General features: G+C 47.2%; 1 protein-coding gene across 5 annotated transcripts in view; it reads right to left on the bottom strand.

The window, feature by feature from the left end:
• Window positions 1–85: 85 nt before the first annotated feature.
• The window catches only part of Tbce (tubulin folding cofactor E), a 33,256-nt gene continuing 16,974 nt past the window's right edge, over window positions 86–16,367 (bottom strand). For 4 of the 5 annotated variants that reach the window (XM_090318758.1, XM_090318759.1, XM_090318760.1 and 1 more), the window contains 12 exons: window positions 9,433–9,532; window positions 7,708–7,810; window positions 6,768–6,844; window positions 6,089–6,184; window positions 5,670–5,734; window positions 5,524–5,588; window positions 5,082–5,234; window positions 4,312–4,465; window positions 2,895–2,963; window positions 1,858–1,917; window positions 410–501; window positions 86–269 (listed from right to left, as the gene is read on the bottom strand). In XM_090318758.1, coding sequence (XP_090174884.1) covers window positions 177–269; window positions 410–501; window positions 1,858–1,917; window positions 2,895–2,963; window positions 4,312–4,465; window positions 5,082–5,234; window positions 5,524–5,588; window positions 5,670–5,734; window positions 6,089–6,184; window positions 6,768–6,844; window positions 7,708–7,810; window positions 9,433–9,532 — 1,127 coding nt within the window. In that variant the 3' untranslated portion in view covers window positions 86–176. The remainder of the gene's footprint in view (window positions 270–409; window positions 502–1,857; window positions 1,918–2,894; window positions 2,964–4,311; window positions 4,466–5,081; window positions 5,235–5,523; window positions 5,589–5,669; window positions 5,735–6,088; window positions 6,185–6,767; window positions 6,845–7,707; window positions 7,811–9,432; window positions 9,533–16,367) is intronic. The other variant, XM_090318761.1, reaches the window with a different exon arrangement.

Below are 16,367 nucleotides of genomic sequence, written 5' to 3'. Positions count from 1 at the left end.
AGCAGTCTTATGGAAGATGTGACCATGTCTATGCTCATCAAGACTAGCACATTTGTTTAATCTTCCCATAAGATCAGAAAGTCACTAGTAGTCAAAGCCTTTATTATTACGATTATACACACAAGCCTTGAAATGGTACTTTTTCCCAAAGGACCTGTCAGCCCATCCATGGTTGGTTACCATCGTACTAATAGACAATCTCCATTTTCCACAGAATAAAACTGTAAGGATTGCAGGTCATTGGGTAGTTCGATTTCTCTGCCCGGCATCTAAAGTGAGAACCAAGGGGATGGGAGTAAGAAAGCTATGACCAGCTATGCTGTTTTCTTCTCTGCTGCGCCCGACCATGGGTAGCCTATCAGGTACTCTTTAAACTGTTTGATGGCTCATGTCACTCATGGGGACTTACTTTGAGACTCTCGTAGGACAGCAGAATTTCTGACACAGGAACTTTGAGAAGCCGTGACAGCAGTCCCTTCACCTTTTGGACTGTCATGGAGTCTGTCAAGGGAAGAATCACAGTTTCCTGTTAGCTGCGTAAGCTGGGAGGGCTTTCCTGCCCAGTGTGTCATTTGAAATGGAACCAATATCTGACTCCACTGGCATGGAAAAGGTGTGCACCCGCACCCCACTTCCACGTCTCTCAATCTGAGCAAATGAGAAGGGGCTCGTCGAGCTTCCTCAGTCAGCCTCTGTCACCTGAGAGCCTAGACCCCAGCCTTGGAGGGGAAGCTAAGAGTACAGCAAGATCCCAATACAAGCTGCCCTGAGACACACACACACACCCCTACACCTCCACACCCGCTAGCCCCTTGGGAATGAAACCAACGTGAGCAAATGCCTTGGTCTGTTCAGAACACACCAGAAGGTCTTTCCAAAGATGAGTTGTAGTAAATAGTGGATATTTTAATTATAAATCAATTTCTTTGAAGCTTTAGCTGATGATACAGCAGTAGTGTGGTGTATCCACAGATACTGCAATGGAGTCAAATATTTTTATATCAAATCATTTTTGTACAAGCTGTGTTTTTATGGAACTTGGGATAAATAAATGTTTATTTTAGAATAAAAACTACCCTTGTTTGTATATTGGATATATTGAAACTTTGGGTTGAAATTTCAACCGCATTTACTCTGACTCAGTGAGTACAGATGGCTTTCCTTGTTTGGAGGGCGGCGAGTGAGGGGCCTGGTATACCCGTGGGAAATGACACGTGCTTAGTCAACCTGTGCCAGCAAGTCTGCTTCTAACTGCTCTAGATAATAATCTAAATCGTGTAGTTACATGACACTATCTTAACATTCCTTTGTCTTTGTACCTACCTGTGCCTAAAGTTAAAATTAAATCTTTCTAGGCTTGCTTTCTAAGAGAATGTACAGGTCTCAAACGCACCACCTAGCACGGCAGGGGAACCTGTGCACACCTGAATTACAGCTGGTATGACAGTTCTCATGCAGGGATGGGACCCAAGCCTGCACTCAGCGTTCATAAGAACTTCATGGCAAGGGCTGGAAGTGTCACCTAACGGTAGAGTGCTTGCCTACCATGCACGGAGACCCAGGTTTGATTCCCTGGCTGACTGCTCTGTTCACTCAGGTTCATCTCTTACAAAAATACAGGAGAGGTCCGCGTGGTCACCAAAGGGGCTTGGGGCTCCCAATTTTGAATAGAAATGTTCCCAGTGAAGCTGATGAAGTTCTGGGAGAGCTGAGCCTTTAGGGGGCTGGGAAGGGACTTGATTGACAGTGGACACGGTCCATGATTTTAGATATGGGTAAATGCTTTTAGTTCCAGCTGACTTACACCTAGGCCTGTAAACCACAGCTATCAGGAGAAGACAGGTTCATTCTTCTTACCTGGCAGTTGCTTCTCCAGAACTTTCTGTTCAAGCTGGCTTGGATATTTTATCTTCAGTGCTTTAAGAAAAAAAGGAAGATGATGAAATGATGCCTACTGTAGAAGGGACTATAGGTGTGCATGCAGGCTGGGGCGGGCTCAGTAGTACAAAGCACACTTAATATGCAAGTGTGCAGTGAAGTGTGCAGTGATGCAGCTGTCCAGCACAGCTTGGTCTTCATGAGGTTAAATTCCACTGCCACTTTCCAGCATGCGGGGGTGGGGGTGCAGACGAGGGGTTTGAGGCCAGTCTATGTTACTCTGCAAGACTGTCTTGTCAGTTTCATTTGTAACAAAAACCACTCGTCTGCCTGGCACTGGTAGCTCATGCCTGTATTTCTAGATATTCAGGAGGGTGAGATCTGAAGATAGTTCAAAGCCAGCCTGGGCAGAAAAATCCCACGTTAACCACTCCCAAATGGGATGGAGCTGTGACTTTTTGAGTACAAAAGCTCAAGGACAGTGCCAATCCCTGACTTCTAAGCCCCATGACTGATGAAACAACCACACCAATGTTGTATGGTTTTCCCTTTTTCTTTCAGTATGCCCTCAATGTGGCTGGGCTTTAGAATTTAAACCGCAAATTTGGAAATTAGTGCAGTTCACTAAGGTGCTCCAACATTGGTGACACTGTAAATGTGAGTTTAGCGTGGCAGTTACAAAAACATTGTATGTACTGAAGAATTTAACACTTCTCTGCCACTCTCCTTAAGAGACACATGCTTCAGGACTGGGAGTTTAGCCTGGTGGTGGAGTGCTTGCCTAGCACGCACGAAGACCCGGGTTCGATTCCTCGGTACCCCGCATACATAGCAAAAAGCCGGAAGTGGTGCTGAGGCTCAAGTGGTAGAGCTCTAGCCTTGAGAAAGTCCAAGGACAGTGCCCAAGCCCAGGACTGGCAAAGAAAAAAAAAAAAAAAAGACACATGCTTCCTACCAAACCCGCTGTTGCTGCATCCAGCACAAATACACATGCTGAATGAGAATCTGGTTCTTACTGAGTAGCTGGTTTCTGAGCATAAACGGCTGTTGTACTCTGAGTTCCCCATCTTCAGGCGCGCCATATTCTATTTCAGAGAGAGAAGAAGGGGTAATAAAGACCACATGCCCCAGGGCAAATCACCTTCTCCTTTGCTGGCACAAAGCCTGGCCACAGCTGCTCTGCCAAGCCAGAATCAGCAGTCCTCTACTCGGGAACTGCGAGGGCTGGGCACTCCTTCCCCCTCAGTCCTCCTCCACTGTGTCTCCTGAGACCTTCAGCCACACACAACAGAGGTGGCAGACCCCTCCCCCTGCCTCTCCCTCTGCCCAGTTCAGCCACATGGTGGTCACTTGGTCCAGATTGCCTCCAGTACAGACCCATATATGCTCATTTTTTACACTTAACATACCCGTGGCCCTTTAATTTGTAAATTAACAAGTCAAAAGGGCGTGTTTCACAATACACATCGTATACCCAACTGTGCTTTCTCTCAACATCCAGTGTCCTTTCCATCTTTTCACCCCAGCCCCTTTGGGCCTTTGCGCCGTGCTGGGGACAGCTGCTGAGGCCTCAGGGCAGGGGGGCGGGCTGGGGGGAGGACAGTGGTGTGCTGCATCCCTACACCACCACACCGGGGTGTGCTTTAAAATGTAATGAGGTTTTCATGGCTGCAGGGCTTTGTGTCCTATTTGAGGGTCAAGGCTGCTATGGGTTAGCAGGAACCAGAGCGCTGTGGAGAAGGGGCATGGGGGGACGGAAACGCTGTGTACCCCAACTATCTGCTTCTGTCCTCTGGCACTCAGCAGCGAGATGCTGACATCCAGGAACCTTCCTTCCCACCTGCATGTGATGAAAATTCACCTAGTGTGGCCAGGAAAGTGGGCCAGCTGATGGGGTGGTGTGAACAATTCCTACTGGTGGCTTTCCCGCCCCAGCCCGAAGCACACAGTGAGCTTGCATAAGGAAATACTCCAAAGGGAAAGCTGCAGAGGTGAAAAGGGGACTAGTAGGTCAAAACACTGGAAAGATTATCTGGACAAAGACACAAGAATTCTTAGCTGCAAAGCCTGAAGAATTAGTCTGCAGATGAGAAGGCTGTGCACACAAGTGCCAAACTGGGAAGAGGAGTGCAAGGCAGACCCACACCCTCACTAGACCCTCGCCTGGGAGTGTGTTACGTGGGGAGCACTGGAGACACAGTGGGGGCTGCCCCACCCTGAGCGGAACTCCACAGCTAAGGTGAGCGCAGGCCCCACTGCTCAAGTGCAGATCCTCCTTCCAAACCCACAGCAGTCTCCAGGAGAAACTCTGCTGGCTGCCCTCAGGAGGACACAGCCCCACCCATCCCAGTACAGGGAAGGGAGGCGGGAGGGAAGAAGGGAGGGTTGGCAGGGGAGGGAGGGAAGGGCTCTGTCAGAGGGCCCTGGACGTACTGTCACAGAGGAGCTGGTATCTAGGGTGGGCAGCAACAAATGCTTCATCTGGCCTGTTTCTGTCTGGATCCTGGTGTCCACCAGCCTTCTTCCACTCCTTCCCAAAAGCCTTTCGGTAATCCAGCTCTGCTCCACGTCTTTCCTCTGGAAAAATCTGTGTTGGTGCCACAGGAAAGCAAGTCTATGAAACAGCCTTTTGCTGATGAGCCATTGTGTTCTGGGCTCTGCCCACCTTCTGTTGCCCAGGCCTGAGGGGGAGGTCATCACACTTGCTGTCCCTTCCTGAGAGCACCAGGAATAGCGGACAGGACCGCAGCACCTGTCCCCGCACAACCTTGTCATTCTTAAGGAGGGCTTGTGCTCTGCTTCCCCTGCCCCAGGAAGAGGACAAGGCAGGGAGAGGTCTTTCTGGCGGTACCATATTTAACCCTTTCCTGCAGGGCCGGGAAGAACCCATTGACAAAACACAAAGTGAATAGTTAGCCCTTGAAGAGAAAGAGCCCTCCTGCAGCATCGGCTAACATTTGCAGCTTTCACTCATCCATGTTCTGGTCTGGGAAGGAACTAGCCTGGCTCACGTTGTAATCATCGCTCCTTAGCAAGCAGAGACTAATTCGATCCTAGTTTGGGCCAGCCCAGACACAAAGTCATGAAACGCCATCATCGCAGGCACTGTTCTGTGTCCTGAGCTACCTGGAGGCTGGGTCAGGATGGCTGGGTCAGGATGGCATGGGAAAGCCAGCAGAGCCCTGACTCAACAAAGCTCTCACCTCACACTTGTTCAGGGTCTTCAGCTGAGCAATTTTGGCAATGATAAGCTGCCGGGTGGTCTGTGCCTCTCTGCTTCCTTCAGTCAAGGGGTTTCTGATACAGGACAAAGCGTGCAGGCTCTGCAACTTATCGAGCTCATTGATAAATGACCACTGAGGCCCCACAAAGGCAAAGAAAAGGAAAACATGTCACGCCACCTGTCCAGATTCCTTGAACCACAGAAAAGCCCAAGTCCCCACTTCCAGTATAAGGCACTGAGATATCACACATCCATCACCCCACAGGGGAGAGAGACCGCTCTGCCAACAGCAGGCATGGCAGGCTGGTTTAGGATAATTTCTTGAACAACAGATTTTAATTTTGAGGAGTGTGAGGAAGCATCACCCTTGAGTTTTTCTTAGAAGAAACCTTCAAGCTCGCCTGCACCGAGGCAGTTCTTACTTGGGATATCTGATTGTCATTTACCACCAGGTACTGCAAGGCTGGGAACATGGACGTTTTGCCTCCTAAAAAAACAGAGTTAAGTTACACTGCAGAAGTGAAATAGTTCAAGCATAGAAGACAGGAGAACTATCTGATCTTCATACCAATTCCGGCATCCGGGAAATGTAAAGACGAGAGGCCGACGTTGGAAAGGATTAACTGTTCTAATCTGAAACAGAAAGTGTTAAATTTGGTTGTGTAGAACGGCACAGGATGTGTGGACACAATTATTGCAGTCTCGGGTTCTCATCCTGTGTAAAACTGCTCAGAACTGAAGGGGCAGCCAGAGGCAGCTCAGAGGCAGGACCTGGCTTAGTATTTTGCCATCACATTCTGGAGTCTACTGTTGGGCCAGGGGCTAAGCAGCTCATATGCCCGGAGTCTATCAACTGCCTCCAGGGTCAACTCTCTATTCCTCAAAGCATATACTAAGTCCACACTGCATAGGTAGTCCTTCAAAGAGCTCCACTTAGTTCAGGAATGACACTGCTATCACCATGGCTGTGCTGTGCAAGGCCAGTACCTGGGCAGATGGGCGATGAGGAACAGCTGCTTCTCATCCACGCCCGGATTTGAGGAAAGGTCTAGTAACTTGACTGACTGCAGCACATTGGCTGGCCTGTTTGGAAAGAACAGAGGTTCCACCCTAATTAATTTCAGTTGTTCTCAAAGCTTCCGCCCTACTTTCAATCCTCCACCCTTGGACCCCGTTGATGCAGGGAGGGTGGGAGGCAGGTGGGTCTGAGGGCCCCATGTGGTGAGGCAGAGGCTCTGGGCTCAGTTGGGGAATGTGCTGGACTGACGGAGGAAGAGGGTCTCTGCACTCTTCCTTTGACCTGCATGTGAACCCACAATCACACCAAAGTTTAACTTGCAGAATACCTGCATTTACCTATACAATAAACCATTCTGTACCACCAGATCTAATTCATTTGTTAATTGGCATTAACAAAAGAGGAGGCAACACATTTCATTCATTTTAGAGAACACGTTTACATCTGGTGCCAGTAAGGAACTTCCATTTCGGAAAAGTCAAATGTTTATGCAAAAGTAATAACATTCCAAACTTGAGCCCATCTTCCTGTTCCTCTCCTGTTCCCTTATTAGTGGTTGCCGCTGCTGGTCTACAGCCCGTCCCCCCAGAAGCTAGCTAGTGCTCGAGGTAACCGAGCTATTCACAGTGGCTACACGAGACCCGTCACCTTTCTGAGATAGCAATGCCGTTGGAGGCTAGATACAGTTCCTGGAGGCCTGGCCACGCCCGGGCACACCGGAGCACCTGCAGGGATGAGCTTAAGGTTAGTGTGCTGGGCCATCAGCTGTCCTCCCTGCGGGAGCTCCACGGCAACTCCTGCCCTTTGTGTCCTGAGGACACGCACACGAGCCACACGAACACTTAGGCCAAAGGGTGGTGGTCGTGGTGACAGTAAAGGAAATGTTTTTTTCTTTTCTTGCCAATACTAGAGTTTGAACGTAGGATCTCACTCAGCTTGATCGATCATGGCTGGCTCTGTACTGCCTGTGCCACTCCTCCAGCCTAGCCTTTTGCTGGTTCATTAGAGATGGACCCCAGCTTTCTGAGAAGCAGGTTCCAGGTGGACGCACCTTGGAAGCATGCACTTCACCTCTGCCCTGAGAGCGCACGGAGGCAGGAAAGCCCCAGTCAGATAAGGTGCTGGACAGAAGTACGGAGGCTGGACCCTGCTGTCAGGACGCAGCGGCTGCCAGGAGCTGGCCTTCACCCAGAAAAGGGGGCAGCTCTGCTGCCTTCCCTCCGCCCGGACGTTTACCACAAAACCGGGCTGCCAAGGAGCCACTGACGGCTAAGGCTGCTGTCTTTGACGACGCAGCACCTCCTCTCCTCATGACCCAGTGTGAGGAACATGGGTTCTGGGGTACAAAGTGGCAGAGCACCTGCCCAGCGAGCACGAGGCTCAGCAGAAACCCCAATCCTCCCCACTCTCCCCCTCCCCCTGGCAAAAAATCTACCTAACTACAATGACACCGGGAACGCCTGTCTAGAAAGCAGTTTAAGGAACACTATTGTTTGGATAATATGGTGATTAAAATGAAACCACAGTTATGCTTTAACTCCTTACTGAAACATTTTTTTAAATTGATAAATGAAAGAAGTATGATTACCTCAGCCCACGTTATTCCTGTTTGATTCAGAACTAAAACTTTCAGTGTAGAAAATGTTCCAGTTAGAGACAGTGAGTCAGAGGGAAACTGTAGTTTATTCTCACTGTGAAGAAGAAGACGACAGGAGGCATTTGTTACCACACACAAGTCCGAACATGGACAGCCATCCCGTGGGAGGGCTGGTGTGCTCCACCTTACAGTCCCAGCCCAGGGCTGGATGTGGACCTGGGCCCGAGGAGCCTCCCATCACCACAATGAAGAGAAGGGCCCGCACGCCCCAGGTCACAGCTCCAGACGCTGCAAGGTGACCCTGCACATCAAACCTCTTACTGATAGCTGGACTGTGGCTACAGTTTGGCCTCCCTGAACAGAGTGGTGTTGGTGGATTAAGGAATGGCACCCTCAAGTGCTCTCCAGAGCCTCAGTTCAGGAAGATTCCATCTTTCATTTTTTTCCCGGTCCTGGGGCTTGAACTTAAGGCCTGAGCACTGTTCTTGGGTTTTCTCAAGGCTAGAGCTCTACCACTTGAGTTACAGTACCACTTCTTGCTTTTCTGTGTATGTGGTATTGAGGAACGGAATGTAGGTCTTTGTGCATGCTAGGCAAGCACTCTACCACTAGGCCAAAATCCCAGGGCAAGAGTTAATCTTCACAGTCACTTTGAAATGCCCACATTTCCAACAATCAGCACGGGCACGACTTTATGCACATCAGCTCTGTGTGGGGCCATCTTCACTTCTATCTTACCACTGCCACAGCAGTTATGTATAAAAGGGGCTCAGGAATGAAGGGGAGCCATGTGCACAGGCCCTAGGTTCCGCCCCAGCACTGCCAAAAAGGAGACAAAGGGGGAGACTAGCTGAACCCTTGGAGAGGTACATTCAGAGATAAAACGAAGTCCAGGAACATCTAGGTGCTGTACTCCTAGCTACTTAGGAGGCCAAGATTGGAGGATCACAGTTCAAAGCCAGCCTTGGCAGGAAAATCCATGAAACTCTTTCAAAAAGCTGGAAGTGGGGCCCAGGAGTTTGGCTGAGTGGTAAAGTGCTTGCCTAGCATGCATGAAGACTTGGGTTCAATTCCTTGGTACCACATGCATAGAAAAAAGCCAGAAGTGGTGCTGAGGCTCAAGTGGTAGAGCTCTAGCTTTGAGAAAGTCCAAGGACAGTGCTCAGGCCCTGAGCTCAAGCCCAGGACTGGAGAGGAGAAAAAAAAAAGTTGGAAGTAGACGTGTGGCTCAAGTGGTAGACTACTAGCCTTGAGCAAAAGAAGCTCAGAGACAGTGCCCAGGCCCCAGGACGGACATACGCGCACGCGCAAAAGTTCAGAAATGCCTGAGAAACTGACATTAGTAAAATAGGCAGAGGCAAATCCTTCTGAAATCTGAATTAAAAGCATCTCAATAAAATTACTAATTCCTAAAGCAACTAAAACCTTCCAAATAATCAAGCACTTCTCACTGTGCATTTTCTTCCCTCCTGGAATACCTACCATACTGTTGCCCGTATTCCACCTTTCCCTGCCAGGCTCAGGAGAAATAGGAACTCTTAGCTCAAGACACCACGAGCCTTATCCTGGCACGGAGACAATGCATTCCCATGATGAGTCATCTGTGTGCGGCCCTTGAGGCACTGTAAATCCGAGCTTTGCCTACAGTGAAAGCCCAGCAGTGGATATCCTACTGCAGAGGTGCAGGAATTGATGGCAGCTGAACAGAGTCCTCACCTGAGATTTAGAACCTCCAGGAGTGCCAGTTCATCAGCAATTCGGACCACTTCATCCCAGGACGACAAGAGGTTCTGAGACAAATCCACTTCCCTAATATCTAAAAGCACAGGTTAAGAAATGGTTGACTGGAGCTGGACGTAGTGGCTCACAACGGTAGAACTAGCTACTCAGGTGGGTGGGATCTGAGGATCCAGGTTCAGAGCCAGCCAGGACACTAAAGACAGTGAGACTCTTATCTCCAGTTAACTAGAAAACGGGAAGTGGTGCTGTAGCTTTGATCTGAAGAACTCAGGGACCACACCCAGGCCGAGTTCAAGCCCCACGACCCACCTCCCCCCCAAAAATTCATGGAAGACATAAAAGTAACTGCCTGTTTTTTTTTTTTTTTTATTTTTTGTCAGTCGTGGGACTTGAACTCTGGGCCTGGGTGTAGTCCCTGAGATCTTCAGCTCAGGGCTTCCACCCTACTCCTGTTGAAAAATATGAAATCTCCCCATAATGATGAGAAATATGAAATCTCTCCATAATGTAATAGTAACCAATAGTAACCACACAACACAAACATAATCCAAAGTCTTAAAAGAATGGCCTTTAGAATAGTGCAAGTAGCTGCAGTTTATACAATGGGCTGGAAGAACAGCCAACAGGATGTGCAGTTTGAGTTGGTTCGAGTCAGTGAAACTGTATACCTTATGAACCTGAATAAGAGGGGGAAATTCCAGGAATAAAACAATAAAATATGGCCAGAAACAAGACATGCAGTCAACTGCCTGTTTAACCAAGTGAAAATTCAATAAACCCCTAGCTGAGTCTTACCTAATGTGATTATAATCAATCATTACTCTGTAACTATGCTTCTGCTTCTGTAACCTGCTTCAGCCACCCATAAATATCCCCCTCTCCCCAGCCTAGGTGCGCAAGTCTCCTAGGAGACCTTGTTGCCCCGAGTACTCGTGTTCCTGAATAAACCTCTTGCTGATTGCATCCGACTGCGTGGTCTCGCTGTTCCTTGGGAAGGGGGCTCCGTCTGGAAGACATCCCGCTGAATCGGGAGTCTAACATTTGGAGGCCCCAGCGAGATAGGAGACCCCCCCCCAGGGACCACCGACCCACCTCCGGGAGGTAAGCTGGCCAGCAAATTTCTGTTGTCTTTTGTGTGTCTTGTCTTATGTTAAGAGTATTTCTGGAATCTGTGGCTCGGCAGTGTCAATCTGTATCTGGCGGACCCGTGGAGGAGCTGACGAGCTCGTACTCCCGACCGCAGCCTCCGGGAGACGTCCCGGAAGGTGTCTGGGGTCAGATTTCTGACCCATCTGGTTTCGGGGCTTCGCCCCGGTCTGAGGACTCTCTAGTCCGTCTGGTTTCGGGGCTTCGCCCCGGTCTGTTTTCGAGGCTTCGCCTCGGTCTGAGGACTCTCTAGTCCGTCTGGTAGGGAAGACTCCGAGCTCCCCCTCGAACGCCCTTCCCCTTTCGGTTTTGCACCGAAGCCGCGCTGCGAAGTGTGTTGTCCTTTGTGTCTGTTTAATTGTTGTGTTTACGGTGACAGGACTGGGACTGATTATTAACATGGGACAGTCTGTGACTGCTGCCATGCATGCCATCAAAATTTAGGGTACTTAAAGGTCTCTGCTTCTGTCTTGTTTTGTGAGGTGTTTTTTTGTTGTCTGGTTTTGTTTTCAAAATTGGTACCAGTTTTATGGATCCTTGCAATTTTTGTGTGTATTCTGAGCAGTTGTAACAAGCCCTGGAAAAATAAATCACTACTAAGTTGCCTTGTAAAAAGTTTTGTTCTGAACCTGGTTCTCACCTGCAAGAGTAAAATTGGCAAAGCTCTCTTGACACAAACTTCCGGAAAATGAACGGCCGATATTAATTTTGCGCGCTTTAAGATCTTTGAGTATGAGTGTGTGTGAATGAGTGAGTGAACATGTTCAAGGTTAAATTATCAGCATGCTGTATAAAACAATGGATAAATTTATACTTGAAATAAAAAAAGGCAATTGGGTAAATCTAAGTCTAAACTTCAAGAAAATTATTAGGTTAAAATGTTTTACAATGTCTTAAAGGGTAATTGCATTGTTTTAAAGAGAAACTGGTAAAAAGTATTTTTCTAAAGTAGAAAAAGTATTTTCTAAATGAAATTTGCATTAATAATTTGATATTGAAATGCACAGAGCTGTTTACATTGTAAACATTGTGTCCTGTTTAGCCCAGAGGTATTAGGGAATTTGGAATCTATTCCCTTAAGTTAAAAATTTGGAGATAAATATTAGGAATTAAAATGTAAATTTATTAATTTCAGAGACCTTACCTATTTTTCAAAACTGTCTAGGTAATCAAATGCTAAGAGAAAGGATGGGAAAACTTAGGATAGTCCTATGTGACCATTTTGGGGGGTGAGAGGTGGACTGGCAAAGGTGCAGCCTTGGGTAAGCTGGAGTGAAGGCTGTTCACTTAACTTGGTCAGGTGAACTGAGATCCACATCTTTGCTCTTTTTCTTTGCAGACTGACATTGAAAATCTGATGGTAAAATCTGGGTAATATAATTAGTATTTTAAAAGGAATAAATATTTAAAAGTTTATCTCTGTATAATTTGGGTTCATGCTACTGCATTGCAATTGAATGCATTCTAGAAAAAGAAAGAAACTAAGTCCAGATTTAGACTTTTGGTGCACTGATGATGTTTACAGTTCTTGCATTGAGGAAAAACTTATTTGAGTTTAAACTGTTGCTGGAGTTTTGAAACCTGGAAACAAAGGGAGTTCCTTGGGCCCTTAAAGATTTTTCAAATGCACATAAAGGCTAAAGTGTTAATTGTTTAAGCAAATATCAGTAAAAATTTTAAAGAACATTGGAAATGGGTTTCTGAACAAAGTTTGAAATTAAAATTATCCTAAATGTTTGTTTAAACAAGAAAAATTAGGACTACCAAAATGGTTGCTTAATTGCTATTTCAGCTTATTCTTGCAAGTTACTCTATAGCAATCTGCAGCAGGTCCATGGAGAAGGACAGCAGATCCTCATTCAGATGTAAATTTGGCCCTCACCAAGTTCCAGGTAAGGTCATGCTTAGAGACTATTTCTGAGTTGACCACCTTGTTGCTTCTAATTGGAGTAAAGTGGCCTTTGTAGGACTCACTGATCTAAAAGCCGCAGTTTTGAGCCAGCCCGGGCAAGGCAAAGTCCCTGTGAGACTGTGGTGTCTAATCTGTCAGAGTGCTATTGAGAGTTGCTTTGGAGCTCCAAGTGGCAGAGTGCTAGCTCTGAGCTGAAAAGCTGGGGGACAGCACTCAAGCACCAGGCCCAGGACTCAGTGGCAGAGTGCAAGCCTTGAGCTGCAGAGCTGAGGAGAGGCACTCAGGCCCTGTGTTTGGGACTTAAAAGTGGCAGGGTGCTAGCCTTGAGCTGGAGAGCTGATAGACAGCACCCAGACCCTGAGTTCAAGTCCAGCAACCAACAAAGTGAAATGCCAATGGGACATTTATTCCTGTGTGGAGAGACCCTACTGGGACAATGAAGCATCCAAATGCAGTAAGCCACAGTTTGGATAGTAGAGGTGGTGTCAGATCCTAGAGTCATTTGTGCTTGGCCATTCAAAATTAATCAGAGCCGGGAGGTCATAGAATAGTTTGTAAGCATGCCTTACTAATGCCCATGCCTTTCATACCTGGGCAGGAACTTGTCAATCATCTGTGATAGAGGATGGTTTAAAATCCTAACTGAGTGAAGTTTGATTTGACACCAGCCACAAATTCAGGGTGGATGTGACGCTTGCGTCCCTATTATCTGTTTAGATCTGGCAACTGAAGCATAGAGTGCAGGGATTAAGTTCCCCAGAAAATCAGGAAAATGCCTTTGCAAATGGGTGCTAAGTAAGCTACACTGTTGTAGCCAAAGAAAAAGTTTGTGCAGTTATTAAATGCTTTACATGACCTCCAATTTGGAGTAGAATATATGTAATCTTGACAGCCTCTTGGTAAAATAGGCTAAGTTTTCAGGGTCCCTGGCTAGGTATAGAGACAACGCCCCTGAGTCAGCCTGAAGAAGTTATAGAAGATGGATCGTCGCCCATCAGTCCTCTTTAGATAAAGGGACCAAAAAGTTGTTTCTTAAAAATTAAGACAGCATAAGTTAGAGGCATGAAAAAATAATAGTAACAAATGTGCAAGAGTGGAGACTGCACTTGTGGGGAACGGCTACAGTTTCGAGTCTTCTGTGCCTGTCTAGAAAGTGCTAAGCCTTGTTCAATCTGGTTACTAAAAGTTGCCACCCTGGTATTACTTTGGATTCTCAATCCTATACTGTCTTAAAAACCAACGGGTGCCAGCCTGCAAAAATAAGTGTACTCGGGTAAAGCAACTAGAAAAGCATTGGGAGAATTCACCAGAGTCAGGCCTTAGGTTAAGCTTCTTTAGAAATTTTGCAGGTGACCCAGCAGGAGGTGTGACATTCCATTGGAGCTGCTGTGCTGCCGGATTCAACCACCACCTCACAGTTGTTTCCTGAGAGGACTGGAATTAAACTCTTGGTGATGGGACCCGACTTGATTTGACAGACCACCCCCTTCAGGATGCTGAGCTCACCTGGTTCACGGATGGCAGTAGCCTTCTGGAAAATGGAGAGCGGAAGGCAGAGGCAGCTGTTACCACTGAGACTGAGGTAATTTGGGCTGAAGGACTACCCCCTGGAACATCGGCCCAGAAAGCGGAACTTATTGCCCTAACCAAGGCCCTCCAAATGGCTGAAGGTAAGAGACTCAACATTTACACGGATAGCCGATATGCATTTGCTACAGCTCACATACATGGAGAAATTTATAAAAGAAGGGGCTTACTGACTTCAGAGGGAAAGGACATTAAGAACAAAGCCGAAATTATAGCCCTATTGACTGCATTATTCTTACCCAAAAGACTGAGCATCATGCATTGTCCGGGACACCAAAAGGGGGAATCCATGAAAGCCAGAGGCAACCGCCTAGCAGACAAAGCGGCCCGGGAAGCTGCACTCCAGGACAAGAAAACTCCACAAGTGCAAGCTCTCTCAATAATAGAGAAGCCTCACCGTAGTCTTCCCCCACTCCCATACACTCCAGAGGATATTAAGTGTCTTAAAAAAATGGGGGCGGCCTATGACTCCAAACAAGGACGATGGACTTTTAATAAAAAAACAGTTTGGCCCAAAAAGTGGACTTTTAAATTCATTCTGGATCTCCACACTCTAACTCACTTAAGTAAAAATAAAATAAAGACTCTTATAGAGCGGCAGAAAAACCTCGGCCACTTCTTAGGAAAGGAGGAGGCTTTGCAACAAGTGACTGCCCAGTGCCCAGCATGTGCTAGAGTAAATGCAGGACAGACTAAAACTGGTTTAATCAATCCCCCTGGTTTACAACTCTGTTATCCACTATAGCAGGACCACTCATTATACTCATTCTAATTCTCACCTTGGGTCCCTGTAACTGTAGTACAAGCCTTAGTGCTCACTCAACAGTATCGGCAACTTAAAGAAAGAGAGACCACACTCATTGAATGAAGGATTTCATTCGACCCATAAGAAAATGGGGGATGAAAAATATGAAATCTCCCCATAATGATGAGAAATATGAAATCTCTCCATAATGTAATAGTAACCAATAGTAACCACACAACACAAACATAATCCAAAGTCTTAAAAGAATGGCCTTTAGAATAGTGCAAGTAGCTGCAGTTTATACAATGGGCTGGAAGAACAGCCAACAGGATGTGCAGTTTGAGTTGGTTCGAGTCAGTGAAACTGTATACCTTATGAACCTGAATAAGAGGGGGAAATTCCAGGAATAAAACAATAAAATATGGCCAGAAACAAGACATGCAGTCAACTGCCTGTTTAACCAAGTGAAAATTCAATAAACCCCTAGCTGAGTCTTACCTAATGTGATTATAATCAATCATTACTCTGTAACTATGCTTCTGCTTCTGTAACCTGCTTCAGCCACCCATAAATATCCCCCTCTCCCCAGCCTAGGTGCGCAAGTCTCCTAGGAGACCTTGTTGCCCCGAGTACTCGTGTTCCTGAATAAACCTCTTGCTGATTGCATCCGACTGCGTGGTCTCGCTGTTCCTTGGGAAGGGGGCTCCGTCTGGAAGACATCCCGCTGAATCGGGAGTCTAACACTGTCTCTTAATTCTGTAGCATATGATTTTTTGTTTCTGGTGCCTCTTCTAGCTGGGATTTTAAACTTTTTACTTTCCACCCATTGTTCATGAACACATACTACTTTATCTTTCAATTGTCCAGTTGTTGGACTGGGGAGGCAGCTCAGTGGTAGAGTCTGCCTGACCAGGTGCAAAGCCCTAGGTTACATCCTAAGTACCTGGAGAAAACCACCAATTATCCAAACAACAAAAATTCCTTGTCCATGGGCCACTGGTGGCTGATACACAGCTGTCGTCCTGGCTACTTAGGAAGCTGATATATGAGGATCGTTGTTCAAAGCCAGCCTTGGCAGGACAGTGCTGAAGACACTTATCTCCAACTAATCACCAAAAAGTCAAAAATGGAGGTGTGGTTAAAGTGGCAGAGTGCTAGCAAAGAGAAAAAAGGCTAAGGGACAGTGCCCAGGTCCGGAGTTCAAGTCCTAGGAACAACACACACACATACAAATTCACTGTCATACTCAAAACTAAAGATAAACACCTATAGCCATAGGGCATTGTAAAACCAGTTTATCTGCCAAGAGAGGCAAGGGGACGTGAAGAACACAGAACGGATGTGCTGTAGGCCTTGCAGCACGGGGAGAACACCCAAGGTGGGCGTGCCTGGTGAGCCTTCTCCCGGGCCTGACCAGCCATGGCACACCCAGGGAGACAGACTGCAAAGTGCAAGACCAGCCAGGGGCAGCCAATGTGACACTTGTCTCTGGGGAGGCATCGGGTAGGTCAGAGGGAAGGT

This window comes from Megascapheus bottae, chromosome 26, assembly GCF_031878675.1.
Source record: "Megascapheus bottae isolate mThoBot1 chromosome 26, mThoBot2.hap1, whole genome shotgun sequence".
NCBI classification, from domain to species: domain Eukaryota; kingdom Metazoa; phylum Chordata; class Mammalia; order Rodentia; family Geomyidae; genus Megascapheus; species Megascapheus bottae.
The sequence above is the reverse complement of the archived record's forward strand: the minus strand, read 5'-3'. Positions and strand labels throughout refer to the sequence as shown.